Source organism: Apteryx mantelli, chromosome 9, assembly GCF_036417845.1.
Source record: "Apteryx mantelli isolate bAptMan1 chromosome 9, bAptMan1.hap1, whole genome shotgun sequence".
In the NCBI taxonomy this organism is placed as follows: Eukaryota; Metazoa; Chordata; class Aves; order Apterygiformes; family Apterygidae; genus Apteryx; species Apteryx mantelli.
The window spans coordinates 9573133-9599053 of NC_089986.1; the positions used below are offsets into that span (position 1 = coordinate 9573133).

At 38.9% G+C, this 25921-nt stretch overlaps 3 protein-coding genes across 5 annotated transcripts in view; 2 read left to right on the top strand and 1 right to left on the bottom strand.

The window, feature by feature from the left end:
• On the top strand, positions 1-10080 carry ACTL6A (actin like 6A). Its single transcript, XM_067301637.1, has 14 exons — positions 1-159; positions 820-896; positions 1107-1281; positions 1876-1976; positions 3468-3565; positions 4238-4332; positions 4554-4660; positions 4742-4831; positions 5002-5063; positions 5378-5492; positions 5850-5930; positions 6889-6984; positions 8093-8179; positions 8747-10080. The coding sequence occupies exons 1-14, from the start codon at positions 135-137 to the stop codon at positions 8825-8827; spliced, it is 1290 nt and encodes a 429-aa protein (XP_067157738.1). The 5' UTR covers positions 1-134; the 3' UTR covers positions 8828-10080.
• The window catches only part of MRPL47 (mitochondrial ribosomal protein L47), a 20008-nt gene continuing 2832 nt past the window's right edge, over positions 8746-25921 (bottom strand). Inside the window, exons 1-7 of one of the 3 annotated variants that reach the window (XM_067301638.1) lie at positions 18508-18708; positions 17564-17709; positions 16914-16974; positions 15905-16001; positions 14060-14190; positions 12500-12595; positions 8746-11650 (exon numbers count right to left, since the gene is read on the bottom strand). In XM_067301638.1, coding sequence (XP_067157739.1) covers positions 11533-11650; positions 12500-12595; positions 14060-14190; positions 15905-16001; positions 16914-16974; positions 17564-17709; positions 18508-18608 — 750 coding nt within the window. In that variant the 5' untranslated portion in view covers positions 18609-18708 and the 3' untranslated portion in view covers positions 8746-11532. Of the gene's footprint in view, positions 11651-12499; positions 12596-14059; positions 14191-15904; positions 16002-16913; positions 16975-17563; positions 17710-18150; positions 18381-18507; positions 18709-25921 lie in introns of those variants that run through there. The other 2 variants (XM_013939775.2, XM_067301640.1) reach the window with 2 other exon arrangements.
• On the top strand, positions 18722-24069 carry NDUFB5 (NADH:ubiquinone oxidoreductase subunit B5). Its single transcript, XM_067301641.1, has 6 exons — positions 18722-18882; positions 19704-19789; positions 20687-20753; positions 21569-21630; positions 22685-22791; positions 23691-24069. The coding sequence occupies exons 1-6, from the start codon at positions 18765-18767 to the stop codon at positions 23809-23811; spliced, it is 561 nt and encodes a 186-aa protein (XP_067157742.1). The 5' UTR covers positions 18722-18764; the 3' UTR covers positions 23812-24069.

The following is a 25921-nucleotide window of genomic DNA, read 5'->3' on the forward strand; positions in this document are numbered from 1 at the left end:
GCAGGTTAGGCTGAGCCCGCCGGGGGCGAGAGGGACGAAGGCGCTATTGTTGCCGGATCGCCGAGGAAGCCGGCGCGGCGGCGGCGGTAGCGGACACCGGGCCCGGGGAGCGCGGCGCGGGCCCAGCGGTAGCCATGAGCGGCGGCGTGTACGGCGGAGGTGAGCCCGGCGCCGCCTCGGTTGCCCGCCCCGCCCCTGCGCGACCGTTGAGCTTGGCGCCGTCCCGTGAGGCGGCGGCGGCGCGTGCGAGCCTGCCCCCCCCCCCCCCCGGCGCCGCCCCGGCGCTTCCCGCCTCCCCCGCGGCGGCGCTGAGCCCTCCCGGCCCCGCCGTGTCCGCGGCGCCAGCGTGCGCGGCGAGGAGGAGGAGAAGGAGGCCGAAGGCCTTGTTTACATCCCTCCCGGGGCCGTTCCGCCGCGGTACTTTGCACTCGGCCGGGCCGAGCCGAGCCGCGGGCTGCGTGAGCGCCGCTCGCGTGGCCTCCAGCTGCGTGCGACTCTTCTCGGCGCTTCTTGAAAGCTCGCTCTCGTAACCTGTTCAGATGCAGCCGCCTCTTCTCTCTCCCTGTTAAAGTGACCGTTTTTACTTACGCCAAAGCAGCTTACTGTATCGTCCCAGTTAAAGCCCCGTTGGCGGTCTTGTAATTGCTCTCCAGTAACTTGAGTTCTGAATAGAAAAGTTTCTCCTTGCACTGGAAATATGCCTTGATTTGCTTTTTTTCTTCTTGCCAGCCCAATGGACAGGGGGCAGGGAAAAGTCAGGTCAGGACTGTAATGGAGTGTGATAACCGTTGACTACCTCTGTATTAACACTGTTTACAGATGAAGTTGGGGCTCTTGTTTTTGACATCGGCTCGTATACAGTCAGAGCAGGCTATGCGGGTGAAGACTGTCCAAAGGTGAGAATCTCTGTGATTGAAATATAACATGAAAATTAGAACTTACCTTAGAACCTGTTACAATACCATCAAACTTGTTAGTTGACAAGTTTCCAGAATATGTTGGGGTTTTTATTTTTACTGTATTATATAATGAAAGACCTGAATCTTATGAGCAATCCTCCCCAAACATGAATAATCATCATGAACTGTTTACCTTTTGCCTTACAGGTTGATTTTCCGACAGCTATTGGTGTGGTGCTAGAAAGGGACAATGGCAGCACTCTGATGGAGATAGACGGTGACAAAGGCAAACAAGGGGGCCCAACTTATTACATAGACACCAATGCCCTGAGAGTTCCACGGGAAAATATGGAGGCCATTTCACCCTTAAAAAATGGAATGAGTATGGTGCTCTGTCTTTTTCTATCTGTTCTTAAAATAGCATTACTTAGGCTGCAAAAGTCATAGCTTTCGTATAAAAAGTTGTTATATGTTTAAGTGTTTTTCTTTCAGGAGTTTGGAGAACAGGACTGAAAAGTAAAGGATCTGTTTCTTCTAAACAAATTTTGATATGACAGTGATCATTTGTCTGATGAAAGGGAAGGCTTGTAGAGTTCTTCCTTATTTGGTGGCTTGGATTTAAATTTTGATAAAAGAAGAAGGGGGTAATTTATGGAAATAGATTGGAAGCTGTTTCCTGTAATGCTTATAAGTGGAGGCTATAAATCATAAGAACAGATATCTGATACACTAGTTGCGTGAAGCATAGCTAGTTTACGATGTTGATAGATTTTTAGCATAGTTCTTAATATGTTATGATCATGATACTTACAGAGGAATAGAATTTTGCAAAGCTTTTAAAGGGGGTATAAGTCTTCTGAGCATAGCTGTGGACTAAAGAGTTCTAGCAAAAAAGAAACCTCAGAACCTTTATGTACACATGAAGTGGAACAAAACTTAGAAGAAAACTAATCTGCTTGCTTCAATGTTATTACAGTTGAAGACTGGGATAGTTTCCAGGCAATTCTGGATCACACATACAAGATGCATATTAAATCTGAAGCAAGTTTGCATCCTGTTCTAATGTCTGAAGCACCAGTGAGTAAAAGCAACTTTGCATTTTTGAAAAGTCTTAACTGCATCTTTTTGCTGAGTTTACATGCATGTCTTGAGCAAATCTGATACTGGCTTGTAGATTACAGGTGTTAAAACTTAACTGAGGAAGTAACAATTTTAAAGTACTTTTCCAGATTGTGGAAAGTAATTTGTTTAAGAAAAATGCCTAAAAAAACCTGATTTGAAATACTTTCTATGACAAGACACAAAAACTATTTACCATGTACTGTTGTTTTTAATTTATTGCAAAGAAGCAAAAAATAATAAGTTTCACTTTATTCCCTGGAATAAAAATGAAAAAATGTTAGGACAATAAAGTTATGCTTAGTAAAGTGTCATTGGAAATCTCTCACTGCCTTTAGCTTGACAACTAATATTACATGACAGAGAAGAATATTTATAATGAAGAAATTTTAATTTGGCTCTCTTCATTTCTGTAAATGGCCTTGTAAGGTAAGGGAAGTGGATGATTACAAATGTCTTTTTTTAAAAAAAAAAAAAAAGACTAATTCTCACGTTTTATTGTGGCCAGCATTCAAAGGACAGATCTTAACATCTGAATACAAAATGTTAACATGCCATACTGTAGTTATGTCCTTCTTTAATAAACTCTTTGAGTAGGATTTTCTTTATCGCTTTTTGTTCAATTGTAGCAGGCTGATGTTCTTGAGATGATTTTTTGGTTTCAGTAGTAAAAACTAAAAACTTGGTTGAAGTAGCTAAAAACAAAACCAACACCCACCTCTGCCATGATTTTCATGCACCATTTGAGAAGGTGGTTGTGCTTTGCTGGAGTATGGATGAATTTGAAATGGTTATTGCCTGTCTGATGGCTTGATGGATGTCTCTCAGTAGAGGTTTCCATTAGAATTCCCCTCACAGAACTAATCTTACTTTAAATTGGCATAGAAGAAAAGACTTTTATTTTTCAGTGATGTGCTGAATATTTGAGATATCCTTGGTTAATCACAAGTACAGTAGAACTGTAGGAAGATACCTTGAAAACAGGAAAATCTGGATTTATTTTTCTTACATGAAATAACTTGCTTGGTTGAATCTTTCCCCTGCAAAGTGGGTATGTTACTTGTTTTAGAGTTTTTTGAGAGACTGATACTGGAAGAGCTCTAGAAGTTTGAAGGAATCTTTATTATAATTGTAAAGTTGTGTATCTCTTTTACCCTTGCTTATCAGAAGTCTTCCTGTATTTTTAAGTTGCTATTCCTTTAATTTTATGTAATAGATAAATATTAATCTTTTTGTAATAGAATTGGAATGGAAAAGTTTCTAAGGAAGTAAAATTCTAGCAATCTGTCTGTGTAGAATTTTGGTATGATTTGAAACCATGGTTCTAATAATTGTAACTATTTCTTTTTATTTTGTTAGCATTCCTTGAGCATGCTCTAATGATCCTCAGGATAAACATCTTCATTTTGATCACTTATTTGTGTTTTTTTTTTTTTCTTTTTCCTCTAGTGGAATACTAGAGCAAAGCGTGAAAAACTAACTGAACTGATGTTTGAACACTACAACATCCCTGCTTTTTTCTTATGTAAAACTGCTGTTCTAACAGCGTATCCTTTGGAATGTTGAGCCAATTTTTTTTTTCTTTGAGAAAATGTGGTAAGCTTTTTCTGGGTAATTCCTAGTATAAAAACATTTCTAACCCTTTTCTTTCAAAGTAATGTTTCCATAAACATTTAGAGAGGAAGTAAGCAATTTCCATTTCTGAACTTTAACTTAGAGCTCAGTTCTGAAGTCCTTCCAGTCTGACTGTTTTCCTTGGAGGCAGTTTCTTTTTTCATTGTATAGCATGGATAAGAATATTACACATCTGAGATGGCATTGTGCTGACTACTAAATACAATAGTTAGTTTGATGTTCCCATAGCCCTAAGTTGAAATTTGTAATTATTTTAGACTAATAACATGTTTTCAGCTTCAGAAACTAAGTGAGTTGGATGTACTCGGAGCTTGCTGCATTATTGGAGCTTGCTGTATTAACTTGAGTTGTCACCTTTTTATGTCCAAAGCTCAAGTTAGTTTACAGATAGAAGGTAAATGCTGTTCTCTCTGTGAGGTTATGTACTCCTTTGTAGAAAGAAAATGCACACCAGAAAATGGCAAGTCCATTTGTAAAGCCAAGGAGTAAAAACCGGAGTCCATGTTCCTAGTTATACTCAAATTTTATGATGGCATCTTTTCCAAGGTGAAAATTAAAATATTTTCCTTAATCATTTTGGCTAGTTTTGCTAATGGGCGGTCCACAGGTCTCATTTTGGATAGCGGAGCAACGCACACCACTGCTATTCCAGTGCATGATGGATATGTACTTCAGCAAGGTAAAAGATTTTTGGGGATAATAACATTGTGTTATTATCCATGTGCAGTGTTAAAGATGAGTTAGCTTTTTTACTGTTTTTTACAGTTTTATTACTGTTTTTAAATATGTGTGTGTCCTCCTAAATAGGAAATAACCGGTGTTCTCTGAAAATAGTTTGTTGGGAGAATTTATTCTGTGACTTCAGTACATTCCAGATATTTTTCATTTTCTGTCTTTTAGGTATTGTGAAATCACCACTTGCAGGAGACTTTATTACTATGCAGTGCCGAGAATTGTTTCAGGAAATGAACATAGAGATAATTCCTCCGTACATGATTGCTTCAAAGGTGGGAAAGTAACTTTAAGTGTTTGTTTTGCAGGGGGAGGCTTAAATGGTTAACTGATATTCATATTTCCTACCATCTCAGGAGGCAGTTCGTGAGGGATCACCAGCAAATTGGAAGAGAAAAGAGAAGTTACCCCAAGTCACGAGGTCTTGGCACAACTACATGTGTAATGTAAGTAGGTCCTTTCTCCTGCTAGGTGTCCTATAAAGAAGCTTTGTTTGCAAGGATATCACGTTTTCCTCTCCAAGACCTAGAAAACACCTAGACATGGTCAATTCTATAATTTATATTAAGTTATAAACTTGAAATTCTTCGTAACAAAGTTATTCTTATCTCCATAGTGTGTCATTCAGGACTTCCAAGCTTCTGTCCTCCAAGTGTCAGATTCAACCTATGATGAACAGTATGTCACTTTATTTTCCTCCTTGTAAAATTAATCATGAGTTTTGCATGTGCTGTTGGGTGGCTTTATTACAGAGGAAGGTTATTAGACAAAATTTGCTTATTTCTGGAGGTAAGAATACAATATACATCCAGGTGATTGTTTTTTTTATTTGATATTTCAAGATGCATGAGATCACAGTCAATATTATCAAAGGTTTAAGTCATATTAATCACAATGTTCTCTTAGAAAACTTAGTTTATAATGCTACGTAGATAACTTACTAGACTGTTCACGCTGTATTTTAATGTGTTACTTTCTGACTAATGCTCCAGGGTAGCGGCACAGATGCCAACAGTTCATTACGAGTTTCCCAACGGCTATAACTGTGACTTTGGTGCTGAGCGTCTAAAAATTCCTGAGGGATTATTTGACCCTTCCAATGTAAAGGTAAAACAACTTTGATATGTGATAATAATATGAAGGCTTTAAATTAATAGTTTATCACATGGCTTCCTTTTGTACAATGTTCTCAATTTCCTGCTTTGTATGCATATATTCACACTGTGTGGCTCTCCTCGGCATCGGATTTACCTGTGGTGTTGTATTAGAGTTGGGGTAACAAAGGAGGAAATGTAGTTTGAAACGGCTGGTGATAAGCTGAATAGGAAACAAGGATTTCCCCCCCCCAACCCCCCCCCCGAAATGTTTAGCTCCCTCTTTAGTAAATAATACTCGTTCATTCAGAGCTATAATGTGCCTTCCTCTTTTGAAGCAATGACATGTGGACTGCTAATTTTATTTTAGGGTTTATCTGGTAACACGATGTTGGGCGTGAGCCACGTTGTCACAACAAGCGTTGGAATGTGCGATATAGACATCAGACCGGTAAGTGTTAGTCAGACGTGTATTATTTAAGGCATCGATATTTTTGTGCTGAAATCTTTTTTGGCTGGAACATTGTTGCTGAAGAATGTGGACTTCCTAGGATACTGATAAACTTGTTAAAATAATTCCTTAAATATGACATAGTTGTATATAAAAACATGTAGGATTACTGTTTCTGTCCTACAAAATGCGGAGTCAGGTTTTCTGACTCTTACTCAGTGTCTCTACCTGTATGTAAATAGTTAATGTCCAGGTTTTATAGCTGGCACTACATAATGTGCATTGGATTGCCTTCAGATAGTCGTTTTATGTTCACAACTTCGACTGTTATCCTCAGATTTTTGAGGATGATAGATGTACTTTCTAAAGATAACTAATCATACCTGGCTTCTTGAGGGAGAGTAGCAGTGGAGAGGTTTTAAAGGAAAAGTTTCTCTTTTAAAACTATGTTCTCATTTTCTCAGGTGTCAATTTGGATAGATTCAGATATGATAGTCTGCCAGGGGTTGGTTCGAGAATTTTGCCCCTTAACTAGCATGTCAGGCTGGCTGAATAGGCTAGGCCATGGTTTGTGTTTGCTAACTGCAGCATTAGATGGCAAACTGTTGCAGTGCTGTTGGGTACTTTTTCCTTTGTGGTTGGAAAATCCAGCTATTAGGGAACCAAAAGTTTAGGATATAGGAGGTGTCTGTAGATGCAAGGTTCTCCATAGCAGAGAATCCATAATCATACTGCCTCTGTCTTCCTTGTATAGTTTAATATTAAAGTTCTCTTGAAATTTTTTTTTTATGTGGTAAAAACATTAATTAGATTGGTAGAGGTAATACTGTGGGCATCACGTGATGTATTATTGCTGTTGATTACATATACTTATGTGGCATTCTTCCCTATTCTGTGAAACAAATTGTTTTCAAAATGCTTTCAGAGTTAATACTGTGAGTTACTATTCTCTTTCTAGGGCCTCTATGGCAGTGTGATTGTAGCAGGCGGAAACACTCTAATACAGAGTTTTACAGACAGATTGAACAGAGAGCTGTCTCAGAAAACTCCACCGGTAAAACAACTTATAAAATTACTGCTTTGAGTTGCTCATCGTTTTGCTTTTCTGCTATATAAATATACAGGCATGTATTGTAGCTTTAACTTAATTAGGAACCCAACAGCTGAACAGATTTCGGGGGGGGGAAGAAATCTCCCGCCTTTCTAAAGAAAAGAAGAAAACTACTTCATTCATCAGTCCTGCTGAACTACTTCTCCATTCGCGCTTTCAGGTTGTGATTCTAAGCTCTGTAACTGAACCTAGGCAATTGTCACTCCTTCCCTTGATGGCCTCTCTCCTGAAGTGTTGCTGACTAACTTGAGGCACATTTAGTCATTCTGCTTGAGCTCCTGTCACTTTGCAACAGGAATTGTTCTTCCTGGATTCTACAGGCAACACATCCTACTCATAGATAGCAAACTGGTGATTTAATATACCTGTAATTTTTACTCGGTGTCAAAGAAAGTATTAATACCATTGCACAGTATTCTTGAGAACTTGCCTTGGTATAAAATATGATATTTCTTGAATTCCCATATTCAATAAAAATGTTCAATTTATGGGGACTCTTGAAATCATAAGTGTTATGAAAGGCTGAGAAAGGTACAGTTATTCACTGCTGCTTAAAATAGATGAGGGAGAATCCACTGAAATTATCAGTAGAAATACAATATGTTTAAACCATATAATTCATTGCTACAAGGCATCTTGAAAGAAAAAGAATGAATGGGTTCAAAAAGGAACTAGATGCTTAATATTGTTGAAATTAATTCATTTTGGTCCCACTGTACACTTCAGGTAGTCCTCTGCTAGAGATAACAGTATATGCTGTGAGTAGGATTGTTCTTTACCTGCCTTATTCTTAGCCTTAAGCATTTGTTGCTGGTCCCTGTTCGTAGAGAAGATATAAGGGCACATATACTTCTGTTTGTGTATGGCCATACTTGAGTTCTAGATACAGAGCTGGTGAGTGCTACTGCAAGTCTAATAAAATAGGTCTTTTTCACTCGCATGTTGGTATATACACACCAAGTTATTTGTGCTGTCCTCGGGCTCTTAAAGGGCTCCAGCCTGCAATTTTTATCTGATTTTTTTTCTTTTTTTAATATCCTTTTCTATTCAGAGCATGCGCCTGAAATTGATAGCAAACAACACAACAGTGGAGCGGAGGTTCAGTTCATGGATTGGTGGTTCCATTTTGGCTTCTTTGGTTAGTAAATCTATGTTACTATGTTGCTATGCTAAGCAGCACTTGCTGCCCAAAAAATTAATTCCATGTGTGTGTGAATTGAAGAGTTCATGCTGCTGCCGCAGTCACTATCCTGTCTGTGGTTGTGGTAAGGTAAAGCAAATCTACCTAAAAAAACAAGCCACTGTGAGTTTTAAATCCAAAAACTAATTATTTGTTGTCTTCTGTTTTTAATGGGCAATGTACAGGCTTGAAATAAGATGTCTAGAAGTAATATGTTGTATATCATAGAAGTGGTGAACTTGTTTCTGCATCATATCCCTGAGCTTAGCGGTACAAGTTACGGAGCACTTCAGTGGTTTGTGGAGGTGCATTTAGCAGTATTTGGAAAGGGAGATGGAAATCGGCTTTTGGTGCTGCAAAGTCCCAACTTCAGTTTAATCACTAGCAATATAAAAGACAAAGGAAAACGTACTTAAGCAGGAGTCAAGTCCTTTTACCACATTTAATGTAAAGACTTTTCTTTTTCCTTCTGTGAAAAGCTAATCATGTTTTACTTAGCCTTAATTTGTTTTACTTTTTTTGTAGGGTACTTTTCAACAGATGTGGATTTCTAAACAAGAATATGAAGAAGGAGGGAAACAGTGTGTAGAAAGAAAATGCCCTTAAACTTTTTACTGTGAAAACTGCTGTCTCCCCATCACTCCTTCTATTTTATAGCTTTAGCATACTCAGGAATGGGATGGACTCTTTTTTGTAGAAATTTTATATTGGGTTTTTTGCATAATTCAAGTTCCATTTTAACAAACTAGAAATTTTGAGAGCCCTAATTGGTACTATCATAGAAAAAAGGATGTTTACATCCCTTGTAAAGCAATAATTCGTATAACAAGCATTTTTATAATTTTTGTATAAATGTCTATTTTCGCTAATATCTTTTCCTGTGAACAACTTTACAGGTTAGCTAATAGATAGAGGCATAACCTTGCAAATGCCTGTGCATCAAGTTTATTAAAAATCTCTTGTCTACTTTCACATATTAGTCTTCCTCGCTGATAACTTTGGCCTTAAATTGCTCTTATTTCCCTCTTAAAAAATAAAATTGGCTTTCACATTTGAGCAGTTTTGTGAGTACTTGCAGAGAAACAGTTACTCATTTGTTTTAAAAATGGAAAGTATTTCTGTAGTTTCTAATTTGCTATGGGTGACTCAGTTCAGTGTAAACTCTAATGAAAATGTTACATTCCAGTTAGAGAATGTTATATTATGCACTGGTTTGTTAATTGTTCTGTTATGGAGCAATTTCATTTTGGTAAACAGTTAATACTTTCCACCTGATTTGTAAGAATGTATATAATATGCTGAATGCCTTTGTGATGTAGGTGAGAAGCATCACTTAGAGACAGGGACGTTAAGGCAGAAAATTGCCTCTCCAAAACTAGGAGAACAGTCATAGAAGACCTCAGGATGTGGCTTGACATTTTGCAGCTAGCTGTTAACTGAAAGGGGCAGTTCCTACTTGTTTCTTGCTGGTTTAGCTCCCTCAGCTGGCTCATAGCAGGGTAGTAAGTGCCTGTATTTTGCAAAGGGAGTGTGCACTCAGGGGCAGAGGAAGTAGGAGGGTTTTTTTCAGCAGGAACTGGCTGTCAGGATGCAGCTTTATGTTGCTGTTAATCTTACTTTATTTTACAACTGCGTGATGTTCTGTATCGGGACACAATTAAGTTTTCGCTTAAAACCTAAGTTTTAAGTTATCTTAAAAGCTTTGGAAAACCAAATAGCATATAACTGTTTAAAAAAAAATGTAAACAATACTGCTAAGTTCTGGGTACCCTAAAGGACTCCTTGATTAATAATGATGGACTCTTTCCTTGAAAATAGTTATGCATTACCTCTAAACAATAAAATAATTTATCAAAACAGTCTGCTTTTGTGATACCATGATGACCATTACTTTGTTCTTGAATCAGAGTTGTTTGCTCCAGACTTTTCAAAGCTGTTGACAAAACACACTTCTCATAAAATGAGGCAAACTTAAGTGGGCTACTGGTAGTGACACAGTCACCAACTACAGTTATAATAGAAGAATGCGGCCTAGTCTAGTTTGCATTCAAGCAGAACATAAAAGAAAGCTGGGATGGTGGAAAGTCAACAAGACTTGTATCTTAGGTTTTACATCAGACCAGTGTAATGCTTCATGAAGTTATTCCAGCATCAGTGAAATACTAGGATTTTGGGGGGCTTCTCTTCCTGAATTGATTATGCATTTTAGTTTTCTTCTGTGTCAGGCTTAGGGTTCAGTATGTCCATTAACTATTATCTTCTGTACGTATCTTCTTAAAAGAATGACAGTATGATAATAATATCCATGAATGCTCTAGCAGCATATCTAGAGCAAAACACTTGATAGGTTTTTCTTACCTCTGTAAAGAGAGTATTTGTTGCTGTTTATGAAGTGGGGGTGCTGCAAAGGAATAGCTGAAGAGTGGGTGGGTGTGCTTAGCCTGCAGTTATTTAATTCCCTTGGAGTTTCTGCCGTTTTATCAGATTACATTGCACAGCACTTTTGCTTCCTGAAAGACTGGTATTTGTGTAAAAGGTGACTTTATTCTAAATTGCAGTTGCAGGTAAAAGCTTTCATGAAGAATATTTACCATCAAGTGACAGTAGTGATCAGTAAGAGTTTTTACCTTTCTACCTTAATTTCACAGAAGCTTGTCAGTCTTACTACAAACACTTTGTACACAGTGAAGAACATTGCCCAAATGTCTGAATTTGTCATAGGTATCTAGAAATCTAGGTATAAAGACTCCATTGTTAAAAGCTCACATGCCAAATATTCAATACTTTCTAACAAGCCAGACGAAGTAGGGCAAGAGTTCCTTGGAGCATGCTGAAGTTCATTTACTACAGTGTATTTCCGTAGGCATTTAGAAAGCACAACTTAAGTGACATGCCTGTAGCTGATAGACGTGGAAAGAGGATAGTATGTAACCTTTAGAGGTCCTCCTGTTTTCTGTCTAGTTTTAATGCACAGTTGTTAAAACTAAATGGGGTAAATATCCCTACATTTTATACTCCCATCGGGCAGGCAACTGCTTCTTTTTACTGTTCATTATGTATGCTTCACTTTCACTTTTTAATTTGTCAATTTTCAAACACTTTTAGAAACAACTATTAGGATCAATTTTTGATGCATGTTCCAAAGCTGCTCTTTAATTCCAGATCACAATTTAATTTTGGTCAAGCTTTGTGAGATAATAAAAAGATGGATACTCTCAGGAAAGCTCAGTCAACTTATTCACTGGTTTCAGAACTTTAGTTTCACGTTACAGTCACAGTCAAACAAGTGGCTGCTGTGCTCTTCCAGCAGCTTACTGGCTCTGAGACTTCACCGCAAGGTGAGGGAACTTCTTTTCTAAAAGCTTCTGCTTCTTCTTCTCTAGATTTTGCCTTCTTGCCCTTCTACGTAAGTGTTTTTCAAGTCTGAGCCTGAAACAAAGACATTAGTGTGGTTAGCTTTTAGATAGCTTAATTTTTTTCTAGTTTATTTTATCCATATAGTATGTGATGTTCTACTTCACTTTTGCCAAACTGAGCTTATTAAGGATACTATTTACCTATCAGATATGCTATCAGATATTCCATGTGAGAGGGCTTGGAACAAGGACTTCAAACGAGGATCCATACAGATTTAGCAGTCAGTGGTAAATGGCTGCAGTCACACTAGGTGGACATGGGGAAAGGGAAAAAAAGAGGACGGAGCAGAGACTAGAGTCCTGAAGGCTGAATGAGGAAACGACATCATCAAGGGAGAGGTGGAGAAGGATCTGAGGCAAGGTAAGAGATCATTTAACAAGGAGAGAACTGGGGAGGATTGTAGAGGTAAACAGCAGTTTCACACCCCTAACCAAATAGAGGCTCCTAGTGACTGCTCGTTTCAGAGTTAATTTGCTTTCGATAAGCAGAAGTGGTTTTTGCTTGCAAAATGGAATACTCTTCTGTTTTTGAATGCTACAGAAATTATAAGCTTTGGGAGGCTATTAGGTGCTTCCCACATAATGTGATAGCTAGATCTCTTAACAACTAAGACGGGAACAGGAAAAAGAAACAGAGCAAGTCCCCCAGGTCTTTAGCCTCTGCCCCCTTCGTTTAACTTTTGAACCCTTTGGCAAATTTTCTAGGAAACAGGCATTGTGAGATTATTAAAGCCTTGTTTTTGGTCTACTAGCTGTAAAAAATAGACCATTGTTGTTTTTTCTTTGCAAAGTGGAAGGAGGATGATGGAGGAACAGATCAGAAAATAATTTTCGATGTCAAAAAAAAAAAAAAACTTTTTACCTGATGAAGCGATTTACATGAGGTAAGTAAAAGAATTTCCTTTTTTTGTATTTTTTGTTCAAGTACCATGGTATTGGCCACTCCTTGTAAGTATACCTGTTAAAGATAAATGAACTTGATTACACAATGTATACTTTGCATCTTCATTCTTGGATTCTACCAGACTTCTCCTTGGTTACTGTAGGAGGATAAAGTGGTCTGATTGGCAGGTCGCAGAACTTGTATTTAGACATTTACTCTCATTTCCACTGTTGGCTTGATTTGTAACTCTGTACATCTCATCTGTAGCTCAGCGCCTTTCTGGAAAAAGGCATCTCACTTCAAAAACCACAGACCTTTGAAGAGATGGCACAACATAGATAGCAATTCTTTGCATTTATATTTTTAGAAGTTATTCCTTCTAAGAAATTAATTTTAAAGAGTTGTGAGCAAACCGATCTGTGAAGAGATCTTTGCTTCTACCACAGTTTTTTAATGCCAGTGTTTGAGTGTCATGTCAAGTGCAAAACTGCTTGAGCAACAGAAGACTTTCCCTCTAAATATAAGACTCCATTATTTCTGTTTGGGATTTCCCTTGCATATGGGCTGCACAGATGGCTTGTACAGACTTACCTACAGTCTCCAATGCATCCAGATTGCCAGACCCACTCTGTGTGTACTGCAGAGTATCTGCTTGTGCTTCGAGACCTTTCTGTGTGGTGCCCACCCACCCACTGCTTTAACTGGGGGCCGGACTTTCAAATAAATGGGCAAACCCTTCTTTGTGGGCACTGTTTCCAAGTGAAAAGAGATGTGCAGAAGCCTTATCTACAGCGATATAAATCTAGTGGTTAGTATATTTGGTACTCTATTGATTTATATTTTATAGATAAAGTATTCAAAATTCATCATTACAATAACGTGTGACCTTTTGTTACCTACACTTTTACCACAGAGCTAAATTGCACAGACTGCTTCAAATGCCAATACAATAAGGGTATAACACTGTTTGTAATGAAATAGCAGTTCCTGCCAGGGACCTCAGTGTCATCACCTGAAATTACAGATTATTCAAAGTATCTGGACACTAAATAGTTTTAAGGTAGAAAGTTAAAGTTAACAAAATTAAATATCTGTCAAGACTAGTAGGAAATTCCAACATATACTTATGTATCATCTCATTCAATACTCCGGGAGATGCAGTCACAACAGTTGTCCCTCAGTATGTGGATATTACCTTAAACTAGGAACCTCCAAGATGGTTCAAGCTGAACAGTACTCGGTGGTTTATGGATACACGTTATGGAATCACCACAGTAACAGACGTCCTCTCAATACAGAAACTGTATTATTTTCATGGAACTACCTCTGTTATGTTTAAGGGTGGTGTTTAGTGACAGAATTATTTATCAACGGTTACAGCAACATAACATATCAAAAAGCATCTGAAAGCTGACTAGTAAACATGCTTCCTTTTACATGCATCCTTTCCTGATTAGATCAGAAGGATGTTTTTTCTTGTAAAGAGAAATACCACAAGAAAACTTCAAACATATAAAACAAAAATTCTCTTTTCCGTACCAGTAGGTGCGTCCTAAGAAGTCCTGTCTCCACTCGCCAGGTACTGGTTTTTCCTGGCCAGTTTGTAAAAGCCTCAAAGCATCTTCTCTTTCTCTGACAACCAAATCTATTCTTTTCATAGATTTTTCTACCTGAAGATAGGAAATAGTTTCAGGATGGGCCAACAAAATACAATCTGACAACTTAAAAAAATCTCAAGTGAAGATCTTTTAGACAAAATTTAAAGGAAAGACATAGGTAAAATATACTAAAAGTTCCATCATAAGTAACCTCACATTTGTGGACTAAGTGAAACAGCTTAGTAAGACCTATGTAATATACTACAGCACTGTGTACTAGAATACTACAGAATAGGTGTTTTAAAAAGCTATCTAGGTTACAAGCAGAACATAGATGAAATAACTGACAGTCTGAATATTCGTTAAAGACTAGCTGGCTAAGACTCAAAGCCAGCTATAACGCCTGATGCTAGAAGTATGGAAAGCTCTGAGGCAGGAGAGGAAAGGAAGTAGGAGAAACAAAGAGAAGATAAGCTATCCATATTTCTGTCAGACCGTCTGTGATGGCTACGTGTTATTTTAGTTTGTACTTTGGAGTCTGGTTACAGTCTCGGTGTCTGTTAGTTGATTAGAAAGCTACATTGACCAAATTATGACATTTGAGTTGAAGGTTTTTAGGCAAGTCTGTCTCATAAGATTACTATAGCGCACATTACACATGGCAACATGTTAAACCCTCTGGGAAGCTGGCAGAGCTAATTTTAATAAGCCGATTGCTGTATTTTGTCTCAGTGCAATTATAGTATTAAACTGCTGCTTATCTTCTTACTGGTTGCCTGTTCATTTTGGGGTTAGGCTCAAAAAAGCAGATTTGACTTATGAAGCATTGGGACCCTTTATTTAAAAAATAAAAAAAAATCCCTCCCAATACAAGTACTACCATGATTCATAGCTGCTGAACATGGGTGGTGCAGGTGGCACTGAACAGAAAATACTGTTCAGGATGGGAATCACAAAAGACAGTTGAGGAACAGTATTATGATAAATGATAATAAGATCCAGTGGGAGATCTAGAGGAAAGTTTTATACTAGATCTTCCATAATTTATAAGTACAGTGACAAATGGACAAGATTAGGAGGCCAAATAAATGCATGCATGACTAAGACGACAAAAATCATGCAGATGCATGTTATGGTAAATAGAGCCACACAATTAACCAGAGAAAGAAATTCAGAAAAAGGGAAATTTCAGGTTTTACCAAAATGAATTTGGATAAATGGACATATAATACATTCTCAGATATCTCGTTAAACAGCTAGATTATTTAACTGGACAGTCAGAGTGGAGATTTACAGCTGTGAGACACCAGCACAGAAATGACAGAGGACTGATAAGTAAATTAAGTTTTCAATTGTAAAGATATAGAGGGAAGAATTTAATAAGTCAGTGTCCGAATCATGATAATGCAAAAGAGGGAACAGCAAAGAACCAAAGAACACGAGTTTGGAGAAGACAATCTCGGAGGCAAAAAGCTAGCAACAGTTGGAAGCTGGAAAAAAAAAAAGTGAACAATAAGAATACAGAGAAGGTTATAACTTGAACAGGAAGTGTTTCTAGAAATCCTCAAAGGCAGTTTCAGGGAATGAAGATAGTAAAATATTTCATAACAACCATATATAACAAGTAGAAATGCCTTTCCCACAGTGTTGCTTGAGCACATTTGTTTATGCTCATACTCAAAATGGGATAACTTAAAAAATGGTCTTTAACAAGCTTGCAAAGGTTTCACCTTTCACTCAACCGTTTTATGTAGAGTTACATTTTTAGCTCATATGAAAAAGTTACCTTTTCTAATCGTTCTGGACTCGGCATTGGCCTGTGTTGTCGCTTTGATTCTTGTTCTAAAGTTAAAAGCATGTTTTTTTCCTTCAGTAGGACATACCTAGATCAAAAAGCATAGCAGTACTTCAAAAATAATTTCTAGATCCACTGGCAATTATTCACTCACTACCCTGCTGGATAGAGCACAATGGTCCAACCTGCAATCCCATATCCTATACCTGTGAGCTCCATAAAGAGAGACAAAAAGATGCTGACGAGTGGAGAGAGTCTGGCAGAGGTGCGGAGGGCAGGGCAGGGCTGATGTACATGACATGAGGAGAGGCTGAGGGAGATGGGTTTATTTAACCTGGACAAAAGGCAGCGGCGGGGAGGGAGAAGAGGTTAACAGCAGTCTTGCACTACTGGGTTACATAGAAAACAGAGCCAGACTCTTCTTACAGGTGCACAGCAAAAGGACAAGACATAGCAGTCATAAATTGCAATAAGGGAACCAGTTGGATAGAAGTAAAAAAAATATATATCTATATATATATAGATACGTCCACAGTAATAATTAAGTAGTAGTTTAGCCATGGCATAGGTTGCCTAGAGAAGCGGTGCAAGCTCCAGCCTCAGAGATTTTCAAAACTTGAATGGACACAGACCTGAGCAACCTGATCTAATTTTCAGTGGTTAGGCTGCCTGAAACAGGAGGTTGGACTAGATGAGCTCCAGAGGTCCCTTCCAACCAAATTTTTTTCTGTAGTTTGAAGAACTTCGAAGTTCAGGATTCTACAGTATCAAACTTGACCTCTTTGTGCCAAACCGGAACCCTTTGTACTGGACACAACTACAACACTACCACCTGCATTACAGCTTTCATATTCTAACTAGTATTAGAATTTGGGCTGCGCCAAGACCAAAGCAGATTTAAGCACGTGGTGCTGTACGGCAGACTAATGCAGTCACATTTTCATAAAATCTGCAGAGCTGCTTTAAAAGATGAGAAGCTACTTCACTGAAGCTTACTTACCAAAGTTTGTGCAAATCTTCACTACTCTTGCCCCTTAGCTGCTTTATATTCCATGCATCTCCTATAAAAGTTATCAAAAAAAAAAAATCAGTCTAACAGAATATAGTTGCTTTCTCTGAAAAAGTATACATCCTTTGCAGACCCAGCTAACCCAACAAATAGGAACTAATAATTAAAAATATTACCGCTTGAAAAACTATCCTTGTGTATACTCAAATTTGCTTTGAATATACATTCAGTGCAATGACTTATGTATTGTTCAGATGTGTTTGTAAGAGGATGAAGACGAGAAAGCTACAGGGTGAATCCCTACATTGAAATAAAAAGACAAGATAGTTTATTTTTCAACAGTATATTTGAACAAAGAATGTTTCTTCTGTGAGCTAGTATCACATAAGAGCAAGGCAGGTGATTTACAGCCAAATATTTTGCTGCATAATAGTTACTTACTCATATAAACACAAAATACACAAAGAAGAAAAGAAAGTTAACAAGTATAAAGATGTATTAGCACATAAATATACGCAAGTAAACATATATATATAAAAGTTTCATGTAACTATGAATACTCTTACAATGCAAAATAGGTCAGATTTCAGCTGAACACAATTGGCTCAAAGACACAATCAGAAAAGCTATATATAGCTCACCCGACTTTACTGTTTTTTCTCCCCAGTTTTGGGGATCATCAAAAAACTCCTCCAGACCTTTCCGAGACAAAGTAGTGTGCAGAAACTTCAAATGATGGAGGGGCTCGACTTTTGCTAGGTTCTTCTGGAATAGGTTCGGCATTAACCTACACAAAAATTAAAGCAAAAAGTATACATGATAGGAAAAATAATATTCAGCTAAGTGAAAACATTCCTCTCTTCTCTATTCGTAAAGGCAGATATTGTCCCAGACACAAAAATGGCAGGGTTCAGGGCAAAAGATGTGGATTGAGTTCTTCATGAAAATATGGCATCTCTGTGTTTGTTTTCTCTTCTACTCCTTTTATCTCATTTATCTATGCATATTTAGAGATAATAATCTGAATTTTTTTTAAAAAAAGTATTTGAATAAATTTGAGCAACACAATACAGGAACGGGCTCCTATGCTGACTGAAACGAAACATCAAAAACACTAAAACTGTGGTATAAACATGAAAATAAGTAAACGTTACAAGCAAAAACACAATAAGGACTGCAAAGCAGCAATACAAACGGGGAAACTCTTAATATTAAGCTTACGCGATACCTTACACTATGAACCACTCGGCAAGCTTCAAAAATCGACAGAGTTTTGGGAAACGCAAACACCTGGAAAGCCTGTTTCGCGCTCTGTCAGGAGCTTGTTTTCCCAGGGGTCCGGGCTACCTCGCCGAGCCCGCTGCAAACGGCCGAGCCGCCCCCCGCTCAGTCTCGGCCACGGCCCAGTCTAACGGGGAGAAGGCGGCGCGGCGCGGTGAGGGCTGCTTCTTCCCGGGGACCGGCTGCGGCCGCGGCGGCAGCTCGGGCTAAGCGCTTCCGCGGGCCCGTCCCCGCCGCCCCCGCCCTGAGAGCGGCCCCACGCCCCAGCACCCCCAGGAAGCAGCGGGCTCCCTCCGGCGCCTACCCGGGCAGGCAGGCGGCCGGCGAGGCCTGCAGCGCTCCTGACACCCTCAGCGTGCCCGTGAAGCGCCGGCACAGGGCCGCCATCGCCATGGCGGCTGCCATGACACCCGCCGCCCCTCCCACAATGCTCGGCGGCTTCCCGCCAGGGCGCCGGAAGGAGGCGGGGCGACGTGCCCGGCCCCAAGATGGCCGCCCCCTAGCTTCATCCTCGCTGTGGGGAAGGGTTGTACCGGCCCCGCCCCCCCGCCAGTCTCAGCCATGGCGGCCATGAGCCTGCTGCTGCGGGCGGCGGCAGCCTGGGGAGCTCGGCGGGCTGCGGCCGGCGCGGCCGGCGGCGTCCGACTCGCTGGGGCCGCCCGGCTCCCCGGCGCCGTCGGTAGGGCCGCGGCGGCGGCGGTGGGGAGGGGGCGGGCGGGCGTCCCGGCGGCGAGGTGACCTTGGGGAGCGGAGGCGGGGACGGCGCCCCTGTGAGGAGCCCGGGGGCCGCGCGGCCGCTGCCCTTGCTGGGGGGACGGGGAGCCGGGAGCGCAGGCCCGGCCGCGGCCCCGGCGTTGGGCTTCCCTGCTGCAGCCGCTCGGGCAGGGCGGAGCTCTTGGAGCGGCCTCGAGAAGCTGCCGAGAAGCGGCGGCAGCTGCAGGCGTCGCCTTCTTCCGCGGGGCCGGTGCGGTCCCTAAGCTGCGCCGCGCCGCCGGGGCGGACGTGAGGCGCGGCGAGGCGGTGACGGCTTGCACCGCGCTCTGCCGTTTGCGGGGAGCTCGGTTCAAGGGCGGGAAGGTCCGGTCAGGAGGGGATCTAACGCATCTAGTGCCATTTCTCTGGTAGAACAAGCATCAAAATTTGTGAAAGGCCAAACTTTCCAATATGCCGCTCTGTGAATTTGCTTGGCACTGGGGATAAATAATTATATTCAGTTAACTTATTTGTTGAGACTTACAGGTGGAAATACAGATCTATAGATTAAGTCAGGAAAAAAATACATTCATTCTAGCTTAAAAGGAAATTATCTCAGGCAATCTTTTAGATGTATTGATATCCTCAAGAAAACCATTCAAAATTACCTGACCACTGCTGCATGCTTTTTCTTAATTTATTTTATTTTATCCCTCTCTCCCTCCCTCCTGTCTCAGTTGTTGACCTTATCCTGGATACAATCGCAAAAGGGAGAGAAAAACTGTAATACTTTGGTTTACTTTTCAGCTCCTATACGACACAGCAGCCATGGGAAAAGAATGTTTATTATCAAGGCAACAAGTTTTTATGACTCTCGATTTTTGAACTTGTTGGTGAGTTTAAAATACATGTTAGATTTAGTGTAACAAATCACTTGAAAATTACGTAGGAATATCTAAAATATAATTATCTTATATGCCAGCATCTAAAGTGTGGTTGGCACTAGTCACATAAACAAGAGTTTCCAGTCCTCTTCCTAAATGATTTATTGTTATATGCTGTAAAATCGGGACAGATGAAGCAAAAAGATACAAGATTAGCTAAATGGTAAAGATTGTGTTTGGTACATTGATTAATGTTGTATTAGCGTTCACATTTGCATAATTTGCAAATACCTTCCAGTTTATTCTCCTTTTTAAACCGTATTGGGTTACTCTACTGCAGGGTTTGCCTTCAGTTATCTAGTCCACTAACACCAGAGATCCAGAGTTAGGAAGCCTGATCCGAGTTAACTGCTGAAAAGGTAGGGTTTGGATAAAGCCCATTATGAAGGGTAGCTGCCAACCTGGTACTATTTTAGAGTAATTGCCTAGCTTTATCTGTCTTCCCCGGTTATCAAAGCTGACAGTGATTGTTTTATGTTGCATTATATTGCATTACGGTGAAATGCTGAAACCAGATATCAAAAGATGCTGGGACAGCATTCAGGGAAGGCACTGCTCTCTGCTTTTTCAGAGACTGACCTCTCTGGAAGACTGAATGCTGAACTAAATGGGCCTGTGGACTGATACAGCATTGCTATTTCTGTATTCTAGTTTGTTAATTAACTCATTTTAATCAACAGTGTAGCTTTACATTCAACATTCCTACCACCTACAAGTACAAGTCTTAGTCTTATTGGCTATGTTATATAATTTTCAGACTAACTTCATCTTAATTTTGTCAGGCTGCTGAATTTCTCAATCTCTTTCTTGTTGTTTTTTTTCTTTTTCTTTTTATCCCCTATGCAGAGATTCTATATATTTTTGACTGGGATACCAGCGGCATTGTTCATAACTTATGTGAACATCTTCATTGGTGAGTGCTCTGTCATGCTTAATGTAAGTACACAGTGAAAATTATTAAATGGGTAAATGGAAATTATGCATGCTGGGTAGAAAATCCAGCTCTTCTATGGTTTGCTCTTTGGAAGATCATGAAATAGTCCTAACATGGTAATATTGTCCTATGGTGAAATAGTCCTATGGTAATATTGTATAAATACATAGAGGATATTCCCAGTTTTTCTTTTTCTGTAGTTGTTGATTTTTGTAAAAGCTTTCCACATTTTAAAAAAACCATCAGATTCAAATGGAGAGTAATCGTAATACTTCTGTGCTAGTTTTTCAAACATCAGTGACGTTCAGTGACCAGTTCTGCTGTATTCCAATGAGGAGTCATCTTATCTGGTTTTACATACTTCTATAAGAACGCTGCATACGCTGTAATTATGTGGTGTTAGCTAGCAAAAAAACCCAATTCTGCCTGGCAATCTTTCTTTTAAATATATTACTGTAATAATTACTATTGAATTGATTTAGTTGAGAGATTATAGAAAAACATACTTTCAACCCATATATTTTAAATGGGCATTTGTATGGACTTGATCTTAGTTATTTCTTCTGTATAGTTGCTAATTTCACCCTTTGGTCATGTGGTTTAAAATCTATGAGCTAGATGCATATAGTGTGAAGTGTCTGAAAAAATACAAGAAGTTCAATTTTTCTGAAGAGAGTTCAAATGGAGGGAGTACTCTCCATGTGAAATAGTGTTGTTTTTTATGTGGAAAGCAGAATATGTGGTACTTCAAAGATTACTTGTATGATATGTTCCTCCCCTCCTTTCCCTGTCAGGTGAGGCTGAACTTGCAGAGATTCCCGAAGGTTACGTTCCAGAGTATTGGGAATACTACAAAGTGAGTGTAACTTGTATTAGGGATAGCCTTCCTCTTAACATTAGTCTGGGGAGGAAAATGTGTGGAGTATGACAATGGGGATGGCCATATCTTTTTAATTGGATATCAGAGTAGGCTGATATCACTTGAATTGTCCAATAATAATTTTGGCAAACTTGCTGTTTTAACTTTATGAAACATGCATATTGCTGTAGGGAATCTGTTTATTGACAGAAGTAGATGCAAATGATCTGCAATTATATGCAAGTAAACTGCTGAAGCTATATGCCAAGAATTCTTTTCTAATATTCCTAAATAGTAAGAGCAGTCTGCATGAGTCACGAACAGAATTTCTCTTTACTCCTGGCATCCAGTTTTTGTCTGTCTCTTTTTTGCTCTAGAGCTACAGCTCTTAAGATACTGGAGTTTAAAGTGACATCCCTTACTTCTGTATTATTTGCTAGCATTGTTTCAAAGTCCAATATCTCTCATGCTTTTAAGTGTAAAATTAAAAGGGTTTTATAGTCAGAAAACTTGAGGTCATGGTTTTTTCACTTCATTTTATTTTCTTAAAATGAGTCCCTGGCTTCTTGGTGCAAGCTCTTTGTTTTTGCTGGAAAGTGATTGAATTCAGCAGTACTATTATGACTGTTGTAACTCATGTAATCTTTTGTTCCCAGTACAATGGATTCTGTGTGGAAGCAGTACTTCAAAATGTTACTGATTACAGCAAGAGGTTTGGAGTCCACTTCTTGCGATTCCAGTGACAGTTTAAGGAACTTAATTTCAATAAAACCAAAATACATTACATCTCTTCCATTAACTTGTTTTTAATTTTGCTACAGAGTATTCTTCTGCAGATTATCTTGGCATCAAAATAAGCAAATGAAATGTAAATTTTTAGGGCTCTGATCTTATAAAAAGTTGAGTATGTTTTTAACTTTACTATTATGATTTGAATAGCAGTACTCAGAGTTGATCACGTTTTCAGGATTGTGAACATGCAATATGATTTATGTATAATGACATTTTATTTGGGAATGATGTGAATAATCTATGCTCTTATATTTGCTAGCACCCTATAAGTCGTTGGATAGCTCGTTACCTCCTCGACCCCCCTGAAAAAGATTATGAGAAAGCCATGGCTCTGCTTGATATTGAAGCGAAGAAAACTGAAATGAGGTATGGTATATAGTTGAGAAGATTTTAAAAGAGGATACGTGCTGTAGTTCACTCTTGTATTTTGCTTAAAATGCAGAGTTGGATGCTGACGTAATGTACCTGCTTGCTCATGCATCACTTGACCCTGAGCGCTTGCTGCGCTGTCTGGCGTGGAAGTGAAAGTTACAGTATCTGTAGTCCCTGCCTTCTCAGTATTAAGATTACCGGAACTGGGACAATCCAAGGGCAGCCTTTTAAAACAACAGTACCTCTTCAAAATGGTTCACGTTTGTAAAGTTGTGGCTCTGTGTTTGTAAAATGAGAAAATGGACAGCTCTTGTGCCTCTGCCACTGCTCACAGCTTAACTGAGTAGCCGAATAACACAGTTTACCAGGCTGGTCATGTTCCTGTCTGCTGTTGAAAATTTTGTGGGCAGCAGGTGACTCTGTTGCACTGAGTTCATTTTATACTTACTTAAACTGTGGTAATAGAAGAACGTCTGAGTTTCATGAAATGTTGCTATTGGGACCAAGATAAAGTAGGTCCATCTACCATCATGATCAACTCTGGTTTTTTTTCTTCACCTATTTATTTTTGGCTGAAAGCTACATTAAAAACTGTGGAACCCCTTATTAAGCAAGAAACTACCAGAACTCCTGCAAGTATTTTTATTACTGTTTTGTGAGACGGTTTGCTGGAAAAAAAAATGAAACAGAAGGATGTAATATTTCATGTTCTAGTTGAACTCTTCATATTTTGATGTTACCTATGTTTCGGTAGTATTTATAAATGTAGATATTGAACTCATTGCTGTCGTCAGCAATGCGCTGTTACTATTAAACATTGATGTCATCAAAAAAACCCCAACCTGCGTGTTCATTGACTCTTTCTTTTCTTTCTTTCTTTCTTTTTTCTAAAGGCTGATGGAGTTGGAGGCACGCAGACTAATGAGAGCAAGGGGAGATGGACCTTGGTATCATTATGAAACACCCGATAAAAATCTTACTGACGACTCTCTGAAAGCCACACCTGACAATTAAGCAGTCCTAAGACAGTATGCAAGGTTTTAAATGCATACCAACAAATTGTGACTGAATTATGCAATATACATCCTGCTGTTCACTGAATTAAATTAAAAAAATATATCATTTTTTGTTGATTCCAGTAATTTGAAAGAAGCTGTGGCAGTTAAGCTGCTAAAAGGTTAAGGCCTTTTGTCTGATTAGTAAGTTCATGTCAGTTGCTAGCAGTTACTCTTTTTCTCCAGAGCATCAACATAAAATGGGCTTTGTGACTAATCTGTGTGAAGCAGCTTGATAATGTTAGTATCCATCATGTGATTTCTTGTACCTAAACTTTTAAATGAAAGGTACAAGCAACTGAAGGCTCTTTTCTTTTATGATGCCTTGTGACAATCTGTGGAAAATGAACTAAGAAAAAAGTTTTTAGGTCTTTGGAATATTGTCACTGTAGACAAATGCTATCTTTCTCATTACCTGGACTCAAACCAGGCTTTCACTCTTTGTTCCAAACTTGCATCTTGTTCAAAGTCAGCTGTTGTTTTCCCTGTATTATTGTTAATACCCTTACTCTCTGATAGTGTCAGCCATGCTGCTTCTTCCTTAGTTATTTTATCACCACTTTTAAACTTTTCCTCTTAGTTTTAAGATCATGCATAATTTATGCCTGTCTGTTCTCCCAGTTTTTCCAGTCCCACCTCCTTCTCTACCGTCTGTCTCTAAAAGACTTTTTTGAGTCTCTCTAAAAAAAAAAAAGGCAAGAAAAAAAAAAAAGGCAAGGCTTACTTCTGTGCCTCTTTCTGAACTGGACACTTCCCCCTTTGTCTACATCATCCAAAAGGTGCTCTTTCTAAAACATCTTGCTGCATTGCTCTGTTCTTTTGATACTTTTTTTTTTTAAGTGAGGTTTAAAAACACAACCAGAACATTTCCTATAATACCTGCTTCCTTTTCTAATGGATCTAAAATGGAGCCACATACTCCCTTTGTGGCAGAAAGTGTCTTCACTGAGGCAGATTTAAACAAAGTCAGTGCTCTGTAATATGTTAATATTTCAAAAAACTCTTACTGAGAGGTACCTACCCTTTATGTTACATAATTTTCATTTTAAAAATGAATATCAGGTAACTTAGAGAAATGCATGCCTAGTAGTCGTGGGGAGGATTGTCTTTAATTTTTAATGAGGCTTTGATTTTATTACGTCAGATATTACCTGTGTTTTGAGAAGGCCAAAGAAGCACTTGCCTAAACCTGTAACAGTTACTATCTGTACTGTCATCTGTAGGACTAGAAAGCAAATGAAAAGTTCTTAAACATTTAAAAGTATGTGGTGTATATAAATTCAAGTCTTATGCCATTAAGGGTTTTTGTAAGTTTAAGTCTTTTGTGTACTCTTGAAAATATCCTACCGCTCTTAGTTCTAAAGTCTATGGTCTGTCACGTAGAACTTGCTTTGTTATTAGGAAGAATCTAAGTGGACAAATATGAAACTAAGTATTTTCCTAGTAACTGCTGTATGTCTAATATTTTTAGCAATTTAGTGAAGTTACTGATACTGTTGCTAAACAGAGAGTTTTCTTCTTCCTGTAATAGGTTTAGTAAGATGAAGATGGGAAAAATAGTAAACTGCTTCATGGAAATTGTTACGGAAGGATTGCTTGAAGTCTGAAGAGCAAGGATCAAGCCAGAGAACTGCATAGGTAGACATTAATTAATGATTTTTTTTTTTTTTTTTTTAAAGGATCAGATCACTGTTAGGTAAACAGATACCATCTTCTGCTGTGTGATTACACAGTTTTTAGTATGTACAAATATGTCTTAAATAACAATCTCAAGATGAAATTTTCAAACTTTATACTCCCAATATATTTAATATAGAGAGACCATATAAGAGACTTCAAAGATGAAAAAGACAATCCTCTTTCTGGTAACATTTAGGGTACCTTAAAGGCTTCTTTTCTAAGGTGAGTTGGAATCAAAAAAGCAAAACAAAAGAGTTTCTTCAAAAAGTTGAGTAGAAGTGTGCTATCCAACTATTGCTAATCAGGAACAAATTAAGAAATACTTAAGGGGAACAAGGCAAATAGAGATCCAGGATGTTGCATAAACAGAATGCTGAATATTCATAATT